The 12457-nt window shown below is 39.0% G+C and overlaps 1 protein-coding gene across 3 annotated transcripts in view; it reads left to right on the top strand.

Moving 5' to 3' along the window:
* The first annotated feature begins 5779 nt into the window (after nt 1-5779).
* The window catches only part of LOC140936471 (uncharacterized), a 29530-nt gene continuing 22852 nt past the window's right edge, over nt 5780-12457 (top strand). For 2 of the 3 annotated variants that reach the window (XM_073385943.1, XM_073385942.1), the window contains exons 1-3: nt 5780-6253; nt 9804-9961; nt 10642-11073. In XM_073385943.1, the coding sequence (XP_073242044.1) occupies nt 6081-6253; nt 9804-9961; nt 10642-11073 (763 nt within the window). In that variant the 5' untranslated portion in view covers nt 5780-6080. The remainder of the gene's footprint in view (nt 6254-9803; nt 9962-10641; nt 11074-12457) is intronic. The other variant, XM_073385944.1, reaches the window with a different exon arrangement.

Genomic DNA, 12457 nt, shown 5'->3' with positions numbered 1-12457 from the left:
GTCCAGATTGCCCCACCTTGGAAGAAGTAGTGGCAGATCTGAATCGGATAGTGGTATGATCATGTCACTGCAATGTGGATCAGATAGCTTGCGTTAAACCGAACCTAAAGAAAATGAAACTCGCTTTTCTCGGATGTCGGTTCTGTAAGACATCGCTTACTGAATCCCACATCATTAAATCGCCAAATCCCTTGCCGTTCATAATCCTAATCCTTAGTAAATTCTCACTCGCTTTTTCCTCTTCATGATCCCGAATCTCGATCTTTGAATTTGCCCGCATTCATCATAAAACACGCATTGAAGCCCTCAACGAGGTTCTACTACGAACGACTTCTTTTCATTGAAATCAAGGGTAATGCGACGTATAAGAGATTAATCTAATCACTGGAGTCGCGCAAAGCTGACTTAGCTCATTATTTCGATTAGAAAGCTAAACTGGGGGGCAAACAAGGAAGTTTAGAAGCTCCATATTTAAATTACATAAAAATGGGCTGTTGGCTTTCTTGTGAGTCTTATGGTATCCACCAAAAAGAGAAAAAATCATTTGGTCTTTACAATGTGATACGCTGTGACGCTAACGGAAACCGGTTGATGAAACAGCACGTGCCCACGTTTATGGTTCTTTGCTAGTGACTCCATCATGTCTTGTTTTAGTATGCATGACAGTTTTCATTGTATTAATTCACTTACATCCTCCTTGTTTCAGTTATGACTGAGGCAATTGCCCAGTACAAATCCTTGCCATTGTATCTCATGGGTGTCTATCGAAATGTTGTCTCAGTTATACAGAAACTTTTTTTGTTGACCCTGCTTTATTCAGCAGAACATCAACCTCTGGCTCACCTACTCGCCTGACTGGTCATTTTATTTTCTAAAGGAAACATAACGGGGGGTAATTTATGTCGCAAACGAAAATGGTTATTTTGATGGGTAAAATATAGACAGTTTTAAGCTTACTACCACTTTCTGATTTGTTTGCTTAACATATACTAGATGTTTGTCTTCTGTTTCTGAACCTCCTCTTCAAAAAGAATAACACACGATTACTTTTAAAATAAGATTTCAGCTATTGGCACCGGAAAGAGTCCAAGCTTCATATGGGAAATCTACCGTGCCATTCCCTTTAGTCATAGTAACCTGATTTAATAATTTTTCCCCCGCTACCGGGAGTCAATACAGGTGCATCAAAGGTATCTGTACGCAACGTTTTTGTGTATGCAAGGACAACTCGAAAATGTTTTAAAGTACTGAGTCACGGTAAAACAGTATCGTATGTCTCACATTTTTAGCAACTTTAGCAAAGGAAAGCGTTGAGTCGAGGGACATTTAGTTTTCTGAAGCGTCAATCAAACTTATTCAAAAAAGTTACAACCGTTTCTGCGATTTTATAACTTAGGGAGATTAAAGATACGAGTCATGCATTTTTTCATCTCCAAAATCTGCTTGCAGGCGAAAAGTTTAATCATCTTTTTCTTGACTCTCATCTTCCAGCAGAGTCATTTGAAATCAATTAATTAGTAGGGAGATATGTAAATCAGTTCAAAATCGTCTAGTCTGCCTATTCAACGAATTCTATTTCGGGAGGCTTTACCTTTTACAGGGTGCTATTCGCTTTTCAGTTCCCAACTTGACATGTGAAGTCTCGAATTTTGTTGTTAGCATTGTCGAAAGTGAAATAAGTAAAAAAAAAGACTGTTACTCTTATTTTCAAAGAAAGGCATTTATTTAGCTCTCTAAATCCTAAGAGGATTTCAAAAGGCGTGTAGTTACACCTTCAGCTAAATATTTTAGGTCATGATCAACACAATTCAGTTTTAAAGACTGTAATTCCAGCAGTTAATACCACGCGTTCAGTTAAGTTTCACGACTTTTACTGAATGATAAGGCCTGCGTGACCTCAAGATAATTACCCCAGTCTCGGTACGCCCAGTAGTCAAAACAAACCTCTTATCTATTGTACCCAGTTCCATAAATTTTTTATTTCAGTTTTAAAATAGATATTTCTATCAACGAACTATTAGAACTACGATGCCAGCTGGTTCCTCCTTTGATGAAATAAATATTTTAATATGCGTAATAAAAGTATAAATGGCAGGAAAACTCTGTGATTTTGAAGTTCTTAAACAGGAAAATGATATGAGGCCCAAGAGATATTTTATAACTAAATTTCCATTTTGTTGAAAAAAATTCCTTGTTACATTCTTTCCAACTACATTGCGCAACTTTGCGGTATGCATCTCAAAGCTGAAAAGTACGTGCAAATGTTGCTTTAAAATGCCCTTATTTGTTGCGCGTATAGGTACATAGAGAATGAGTAATGTAGACCGCGAGGCGATGTTGCCATTTTTCCTCGGAATAAATGATTTGATAATTTAAACTTAACAGAACATGGGACAGACCTATAACTGTAGTTTTAAACAATAGACGGCTGGTTTGGTACAAATTAGCCATATTGCCTGAGATCTATTCCCTTTAAGTGCAGTTGCGTAACAAAACCCCTTAACGAAAGAGTGGTGTCCGAATGATAAATTCATGCAAGAGAAAAAACAAATCACATTAATTTAAGATATAGGAAAGTGAAAAGTACCGCGTGGAACATTAACCGCTGGTGGAGAAGATTTCATTTCAATGGCATAGGAGTTAAAAAAGTCAAGGATTAAAACTCCGTTTCATTTCGTTATAATAGACTCTGAGACGGGTTTAGCCAAGTGTGGGCACGCTAATGTGGCGCCAACATACGCCCTTCTCGTGACTACAGTATCAGTATCTCGACTGGGTACCTCTTTCGCTTGATCGCCTATCAATAGTCTTCCACCTCGTGATTGAACCTTGAATTAGTTCATAATTATGTTTCGTTTATCTTTGTGTTAAAAATCTGTCTCAAAGACCCTATTCAATTAGTTTTATTTGAGAGCAAGCCAAACAAAGAAAAATTCAGGGCGACTTCTAGAAAAAAGACTTTTATGTCTTCAGTCATGGGCGTTATTTAATATAAAGGAATATTTTGTCATGATGTTTGCAGGCACCTGTTTGATACCCTTAAGCCCTTTTAAGATAAGTTTATGAGACAGAGATAATTTAGATAGATCACTGTCCTTAGGGCTGGTAGTTTCTTTTCCGTAGAAGTTAGTGAGTGTCAGTGTATTTCAATCACGTACGCTGAACGAGCCATTCATCATGTCAAGTTTTATATCCACTGTGATAAGATGATGTTCAAATGGCGCCGACAGGTACTTCAGTTAATGAAGCCAACTTAGTGAAGCTCGTAACAACGTTTTTTGGACTATGATGTTAGTGATGGCTGGAACGGTATTCAAACTTAGCTTATGTGGATTTAAGAGAAGTCCTTTTTCTCAACAGAGGGCAAACCCCAGTAGGCGTCAAATTTCACGATTTTTGCACACTTTACTGTAGGCTATTCCAGAACAAATATAGAGGGCATCTCGAAGTCTAATTTTTCTTTGCCCGGGGCGGCTTAAGACCAATTCCCTTTTTCCCTGGAAAAATCCGGGACAAAAATTAACATAAAAATGAGAACTGACAATTAAATCTCTTGAATGGGAAAGAAACTAACAGCTATAAAGAGTTCATTAACTAATTTCTAATGCGTTTTTTTTTGTTAAGATCGAATGCTTTAAAGTGTTTGAGAGTCTATTCAATTTATTCAATACACTGCTTAATATCATGACCATAAACTCGTGAAATTAATAACAAAAGAATCTTTTCAAACAGTATTGCTCCTTGTTAAGAGTACCTCCTTTCTACACGTGATTTAATACTCCCCCCTCAGAATTTTCAGAACCAGCAGACTCACAGACATCTGTTTTAGAAACTACCAGTATCCAAACTCTCGAGCGATGGCATGCAGTGTATGTTTTCTTATAGCTGTGCTGGGATCTACGTTCGCGCATATTGCAGCCGATGCTTGGACATCATTAGATATTCATGAGTGATTATGCTCAAAGTTGAAAGATCAAGGCCGTTAAATCCTGTATTTTTTTGCTCTATGTAAGTGCGTGTGCGTTCTGGTGCTAACTTTCTCGCCACTCCTCAACCCTACACCCGCTAAAAACCACCTACAAACACCAAAAAAATTCAACTGCACCATAAGCGCTGCCACTAGTAAAAATAAACTGGTTTTCAAATGGCCCTTAATTTGAATACTAGCGATGACTGGTAATTTTTTCCCAGACTGGCGCAGTTTATAGTAGAATAATTAAAGTCCAGATTTGTTGACCTTGGCTAATTGACCTTGCAATACTCTTTTAAAAGATAAAAAGAATGGCTGCAGCTCGTTTTTTGTCGGTGGTCGGATTGTATATATACAATTTAGAATGCTAGTCTGGATGAAAAATCTTTCAGTTTTCCGGGATATGTGTTTTACTGCAACGTGACTCAAAAGCTGTGCAACCTCTGTAGTCAAAACATCTTTCATTAGCCTTGTTTCAAGTGCAAATTAGCGTTTATTAGGGCAAGCATCTGATATTGGTTATGCTTATAAAATCGGCATCGTCCCAAAACCTTATCACTTTGTACATGTATTGAAGTTTCAGGGTGCCAGCAGGATACCACTTCATTGACTCTTGTTGTAAACTACTACAAAGTATATTAATAATAAATAAGCAAATAATAAATAAACAGGGCTTAACGAAAGTACTGTTCATTTTTCCTGTAAATGTCCACTCTGACTAATGGATTTTGGCCATAAGAGTAAAGCCAAGACTCAGCCGCACATTGTATTTTTATGGCATGCGTTTTGACTGAGTCCCGGCACCTCAACTTCCCACCGAAAAAGGAAGAAAACGACTTACCACGAGTTACGTAATAATTTTCGCTGAGGATTTAATGAAAGTAATAATAATAATAATAATAATAATAATAATAATAATAATAATAATAATGATAATAATAATAATAATAATAATTTTACTCAACTTAAAAAAATATGTACATAATTTACAGAAACATTTGAAATAAGAATCAAGCACTATACAACATTGAGAATTATATAAATCATAAAAATAATAATAATAATAATAATAATAATAATAATAATAATAATAATAATAATAATAATAATAATAATAATAATAATAATAATAATAATAAACAGTTAGGTCCGACTTTTTTTTACACATTGCTAAAGCAGGTGCACAAATATATTAAGAAGCCAACAGTTCTCTTGTCGGAAGCCGAAATTTCTTAATTAGAGCGAGTTTAGAATATTTGACCCGTCTTTCTTAAAAGGCCATGATGGCTAGGCCAAGATGTTTGTTTTATCTTAGTACTTTAAAAGCAAACCTGACATGCTTGATGTGATAATTATTTGTGTGTTTATAAACACCAACATTTTTATCTCCCGTAAAGTCAAATAAGAGCCTTCGCAGGAAGTTAAACTATCAGTACTCTATACTCATGATCTGACCTACTCTTTTTCTTATCTTTTTCTGAATAATAAGATTGTCAGGAATATATATATAAAAAAATAACAATAACAATATTTTTATGCTTTAACTGTAACTTCAAGATAAAAATGAAATGCGAAAGATTATAAAAATGCAGGCTTCTTTCAAGACGGATGGATCAGTTAATTGGGCATGACTTTCGTTTATGGTACCGGTTAGGTGTTAAATTTGGATTGTAGTGAGTGGCATCTTGTTGGTTGGATCAATATCTATGTTGTCTGGGCCGGGTGAAGTCTTCGTCTGTTGACAGGTATTTGATCCACTGGATTTGTCGTCGCGTTTGTCTGTATGACGACCAAATCCCTGTCTGCTACGGGGCATTTTATTGAATACATGCGAAACACGACAGAAAGTGCCCGGCGCATTCATTAACGCTCAAATTTATGTAAATTCAAAATCATTGCGTGAAACCACAGGCACAACAAGACGTATTCAGCGACCAAATCGGACTGGTGGCCGATGCAAGAGCGAAGAGCCTCCATATTGAAAAGTGAAGCATCGACGGGCGCGTGGAAATCTTACACCGCCGGCCGGGGTCATATGTTATTGAAACTGTGTCGTAGTTCTTCGGGATTCGATGTGCAGACTCTTACTCGAGTCACGGAGTAAAGTGCGATGGCTTTGATTCGTTGTTTACTGCTTACATCGCTTCTTATCGCCGCTACTTCATCTACTGCGTGTCCAGTATCGTGTAATTGTTCAACAACAGACTTGAAAGTGGCCGTTAGTTGCGAAGGCGAAGAATTCACAGCGATCCCAAGCAAGCTGCCAGCGAACACGACATCGTTGTAAGTAACTGATCTGGTTTGTTATTTGAACTATACAATTTGTCGTTTTCAATTTGGTCCTAAAACACGTGTCTTTGTGAAAGTGTAGTTTATAACGTTTTAAGTCATTAATCGTCTCGTTTGATCGCTTAAGTACAACTTCATAGACAGAATTGCTAGAAAGCTTCGTATCTGAAATGTTATGTGCGACTTGTCTCATTATAATAATTGATGGTTCGTTTGTACGATATTTTTTGGCACAGCTGCATGTTAGATCGATTTTTTCTGGGCCCTTGTTTGTCGAAATTCTCGTAGGGTCTCGTAGGAAATTTGGGGCTTGGAACTATATCTAGATAATAATTCTATGCCTTCCCGAAAACAACTTGATGACACATGATGGATACATATACTGGCATACCCTGTGGAAGAAGACTTTGTGAATTGCCTGTAATTTCTGATAAAAAAGATATTTAAATTGGTTCACCTTTATAATTTATATGTACCGAATGGACCAGTTTCTCTTTTGTTAGACTATTAATTATAATATTGTGTTGGATTTTTCGTCCGCCTCAAAGGAAACCCGTTTCACGTCGAGTATGGTGACAGCGAAGAAACTGGAACATATCACATCACCACCAGGTTTAAACCATCATAGTTCTGTCGAAAAAAAAATCCAGGTTTTGCTTTTTGTTTAAATCATATGGTGTTCGGTTGGTGGGTCTCTAAATAAGGCTTAAGCCCGTGATAAGATCAGAAAAGTGTACTCATCTCGAGAAGCAGAGAATAAAAATAAGCAATTGAGTTTATTTGACAGAATCCCCAAGATACGAAATGCAAATATTCAATCAAGAGAAAAATGTTCTGCATGTTAACTAGGTATAAATATCGTGTGATTGGCGGGAAAATCTTATAAAAAAATATCACAAGAAAAGCAGAAAGATAGATTGTTATCTGCCAGTTAAAACTCTTGTTAAACGTTTAATTGCTAAACATGGCATGATAGGTTTTTGAAGCTTCGAAGCAATATTGACGTTTCACGATTTTCTGTTTGATTGTTCAAATTAAAATTCACTACACAAACCGAATTATTCGGATTTTCATTACTGGCGGTATAAACCCAAGCCCCCGTGTGCCCTGACATACAATCCTCTTATCTCATAGCCACAACTTGTGAGAGCTCTCGGCATCAAGGATCGGCGATGACATTTTTTTTCATCGCTAGTCGCTCATATGTATTTATGTTTAAGTTTCGGGAGGAAGTGCTTGTCATAACGTTCTTGACACATTAATGAATCTTCATAAAAGGGCATATGCTAAAACCCAGACGAATGCCATATAGAAGTCATTTTTTTTATTGATCCTTGTGGTTAATTTTGTCTGGAGCGAAACCAAAAATAACCTCTTTGAAATCGGTTCAAATAAAACTAGGCTTCTAGATTGTCATTGTAGAAAGGGGTTGAAGCCATCCAAACTGAGCTTTGGGTAACATTCTGGCAGCAACAAAACGAACTTAAAAAGTGTGACAGTGCTTATTGGCTTGAGCTTATACCTCTTTTCAGACGAAACGAAGCACCTTCCAATTCCCCCCCGGGTGATGACTTGTAAGAGTGTCTGCTACATATTACTGCAAGCCTCAAAAGGCCAAAGTTATATAGAGTTGTATTTCAATTTTTCTTGTACAAGTTGTTAGAGAAAGTAAGCTTCCGACTATGAGCTTCTTTTTAAACACAGTCTTGAACCTCTTAGCTCTTTCTCAATTGATTTCTTTATAAGACGGTACGGACACTTCCCTAAAACGGATACCTCTGTAAGGCGCGCAGGCGCCTCTCTAAGAAGTACACCGGCAAGATGGTGGTCCCAGCGGACCGAGAGAATGGACTGGGTTATTGAATATTTTCTGCTTGAGAAATTTCGTAAAAGTTGGTCAATCTTCTCTGCGAAAAGTAATCGATTGTAAGTTTTTTGATTAGGGAGATGAAAAATGATACAGAGCGCGCATTCTTCAACGAAGTCTCGGCCAGAGTGAAAAAATGGTACGCGGATGGTTAATCATGAAGAAAGCATAAATTTGAAATCGGTTTGCGCTCTTTGTTTACATTGCACGCGCGGATGGTTGCTCAAACTCTAGACCGTGAAGGGGCGTGTCACATTTGCTAGAAAGAACTGGCATAGATCGGCATAGACAAGAACATCGTTCGACTCACAGTTCAACCACGCATAAATTCTATCGGAACTCTAAGTCTCTCTCGCTTATTTCTAGTATTTCTTGCAATTGTAAACAAACGGCAGGCCAAAGTTTTGTTCAGTTCCCCTTGAATAATGTAAATAAAGGTAGTATCCTATTATCTGATTAAAAATAATCCGATCGAGAGGTATTGTTACGATCATTGTGATGTTCTCAGCGTGACCTTTCGTGCTATGTACGCACGTTGGCGTGGTTCCTGTTCTTGCATGATTGTTGAGTTAGGGTTAGGGTTTTCACAGCTCGATACAGTAGAAATAGTGACACATATCTGAAAACTTTAGCCGAGTAAAGGTTTGAATTCTTCTCGTTATCATAACTCCTTTTTCAACCAATAAAAAAAATCACTTTCTCTAGGGTTTTCTTCCCTATGATTCATACTTCTACAAGTTGTTAACGTGTTCTGTCATATTGTACACGTGAGACACGCAACTAAGCCGCAGTCATATCGACTACCAATGGAATGGCCACATATATGGGAATGCCGATTCTGGAATCCGGGACATTTTTGCTTGTGGAATCCGGAATCTTGAAAATTTGTCTTGTGGAATCGGGAATTCTGGGCTTTGCAATCTGGAATCCCACTAAAGATTGCAATCCGGAATCCAAGTTCCACTGACAAAGAATCCGGAATCCACGGTGTGGAATCCAGAATCCAAGACTTCTTGACATTTCCTTACATAGGGCGAAATGGAAAAATGGCAGTGTGAACTCACTTCCAACTCATGACGTTGGAATGTCGCCTCCCACCTACATTTTTGCCATTACCCGTGATTACCAAATGCATAATGCTTTTTTTAATATCTACTCTAGATGACCCCTGAGAAATTAAGGGAAAATGACAACGCTTTTTGCCCCCTGCAAAATTTTATAAGACAAGCTGAAAACAAATACCTATATTGAACTTTGTACTCTCACGTTTTATACCTGTCTTGTAAGCCGGTGAATACAGCCATCTCTCTTCGCTCGTCACCACCAGGAAACGTTCCTACCGCAGCATCGCGCGACGATCGAGGAGAGACGACTGTATTTGCAGGCCAGTGGTTTGTTAACGTAATCATATTGGTAGAGGCTTTTGTCCGGCTCTCCTGAAAATAGGCGGAAAGCCTAAAACCAAGTGGAGTATTAAAATCTGCAGTTTACATGCTAGGACATTTTTTGTGTTACGTGATATATTTTAAAAACACGCAAACATGCTCAAAACGTTTAAAATGAAAATTCAAGGGAAATATAAACTTCTCTTTTGAAATGGTTTTCCATACGTAGACTGCATGGAGGGTTCATAGCTTCAAAACACTTCTAAGTGCTTTGTTTGTTTGTTTTTGATAGACTACTAAGAGATCCTGTGAAATGTGATTGCCAGTTTTACCAATATTGGAAAACACTTAAAGAAAAAGGCATTGTTATTCAAGGGTATTGCTCAGAATCTTCGGGCGACCTTAATGGAATTTCGATCGACAAACTCAAGGAGGGATCATTTTCTTGTGGTGAGTGTAATTTAAGTTTTAAAAACTAATGTTTGGTTTTCCCTAGAGACGAAGCCGTAATCGTAGTCATACGCTTTACGGAATCGGACTCGCCAGATCAGAAATGTTATCTTAGAGAAAACTAAATTGTTGGAAAGTAAAACATTGTTCGAGTGAGGCCTTAAACTGCTATGATTACAACCAATGGGAAGTACTACCTAGATCTGGGTAGAGACGCGCCATCAACCTCGTTCCCAGGGTTCTCTCCTACCCGTCCCTGCGGAGCGCACGCGCAAGAGAGGGACGGATAGGAGAGGACCCTGGGAATGAGGTTGGTGCGTCACCAGTATGGAATTTTTGCGCTCGTTTCTTAGATGTCATTTCTCGGGAAACCAGTGCCGGTGGCGTCGCGAGATGTCGGCTGTTTTCTCAGAACAGTGTATCCATTTTGATGGATCAATTGTCAAACATTGAGTCTATTGCCTGAATTTCAGCTTCTCCTCGAGTCGCAAACTCCCGAGAGAGACGTCGTCCCAGTGAGTGACGCCGGTCCTCAGACTGTACCCACTGCTGGTCTCTAAGTTATTCCTTGAACGCGCAAGAGGTTTTTTTTTTATTCCAAACTTATATTAGTGAGCTTCAAACTCTCTGGGAATAAAGTCTGTCACAACATGGAAGTTAAGACGTTTTCTTCTCCACAGATTCCATAAATGTACTTCCCAGTTCATCGGCAATTTCAGAGAAGGTATCAAGTCACATTGGTGATGGAGAATTACGGTCATCTCCTGCCGAAATGGCGCCAGTCACATCTCAAGGTGCCTCCGCGGTCACATCATCTCAGGCTGTTGTTGTGATGGCTGCATCTCCAACAAGCTCAGCAGTAACGCCATCTCTATCAAGCCTGTTGTCGACTTCATCTGAAGCCCCTATAGTAGGACGGTTACATCAAGTTAACTCTGTTGTGGTATCATCCCATTTCAAGCCTTTGATGAGGTCTTCTGTAAGTGAACATGCACCACAGAGATCGTCAATCTTGAGTTCGTCCGTTGAACCTACTCCTGCTGATGTCTCGCCGACTGTTAGTCATATCACTAATGCTTCGGCTGCTGTCACAGCGCCACCAACCATCAAGGGTAAGAAATAAAGGAAATGTGTTCGTAGTACTACTGTAACAAAGAAATCAAATGTAGTATTGTATTTATTACGATTATGCCACAACATCTGGCTAGTGATTTCGCATTACCCAGTTTACACAATCTAAACGATCCGTTTTGCGCTCCTCTCTGGCCACAAAATACCAGGTAAATCGTCAGACCTTCTGAATCGAAGGCTGGCTCTTCGTGAAGAAATTAGGGAGCTTAAGTAACAACGACGGCGACAGTTACGAAATAGTCACTTCAAAGGTACAGTTGCGCTGTCGGATTTTATCGGGCTTTATCGGGCTTATCGGATTTTTTTGGCAATTTTTTTTGGAATTGAATTCTAAAAGACAGTATCGAGGTTCAGGAAAAGAAAAAGAAAGTCGTTGCCTTGTGATCACGTCTTGTACAAAACGTGAAATTAGGCATCTAACGTCGTAGTCGTCCAGTGACGGCAAAGAAATGTACACGAAAAAAGCGTGATGCGTGTGCAAAGTTTTTGTTTTGCCGATCTAAACCTATTGCTTTTTTGCCGTTCTCGTTGACGTCGCCGTCGTCGTTGCTTAAGCTCCTTAATGTACCGATACAGTGCACTAACTCGCCACTTAAGAAACGAGGAGACTGGACCGAGTTAGCTTTCTCAAAGACTTCTTGGATCGTTACGGGGGATGCGCCGGTCAGTTATTGACCATTTTTCCCCAGTCCCCAGACGGTCGCAGGAGTCTTTGCTAGTTAACTTACCTACAGAGCTCTCTGCAAAGCGTCGAGTGAGTGCCATTGTAGCAAAACAAGATCTTCTCTTGAGCAAAATGAATCCACTTTAATAGCGGTCAGTTAACTTCGACAATAATGGTTAGTTTTGTTTCTGTGATGTAAAATTGTTTTGTCCTTCAAGTTGGATTTCAACTTGCCTGCGAAAACAGCCGTTTCACCAGGAGGGAAACGAGACCTCCCTAGTGTCTAGGAGCGAGGAGAGACGGCTGTTTTCGCAGGGCAGATTTTAACCAAATCTCTTCAAGACCATTTCAGAAGCGCAGAACTGAACCTTGGCTGTCAGCAGCCAAATTGTAAATTGTAAATATCTTATTATCCACTCCCCACAGGGCTTTTCAGGGATAATTTACAAGACTGGTTGGGGGACTTTGCCAGACTGCTTAAGGTGCAGTCTACAAGTAATGAAGGAATGAGTAATGATGCCCCCATACATGAGTGTGAAAGTGAGATAGACCACTACACCGGGCACTACGTGCCCTACTCTTTACGAAGAGTGTGTGGGTTCTTTAACGTCCCACAGATTTATTACATGTGCAAGGGCTTGTTAGACGGGACCTACGGCTTATCGTCCTTATCCGAGAAGACTAGAAAGTCTAACCATTTG

Source organism: Porites lutea, chromosome 5 (assembly GCF_958299795.1).
Source record: "Porites lutea chromosome 5, jaPorLute2.1, whole genome shotgun sequence".
NCBI classification, from domain to species: domain Eukaryota; kingdom Metazoa; phylum Cnidaria; class Anthozoa; order Scleractinia; family Poritidae; genus Porites; species Porites lutea.
The sequence above is the reverse complement of the archived record's forward strand: the minus strand, read 5'-3'. Positions and strand labels throughout refer to the sequence as shown.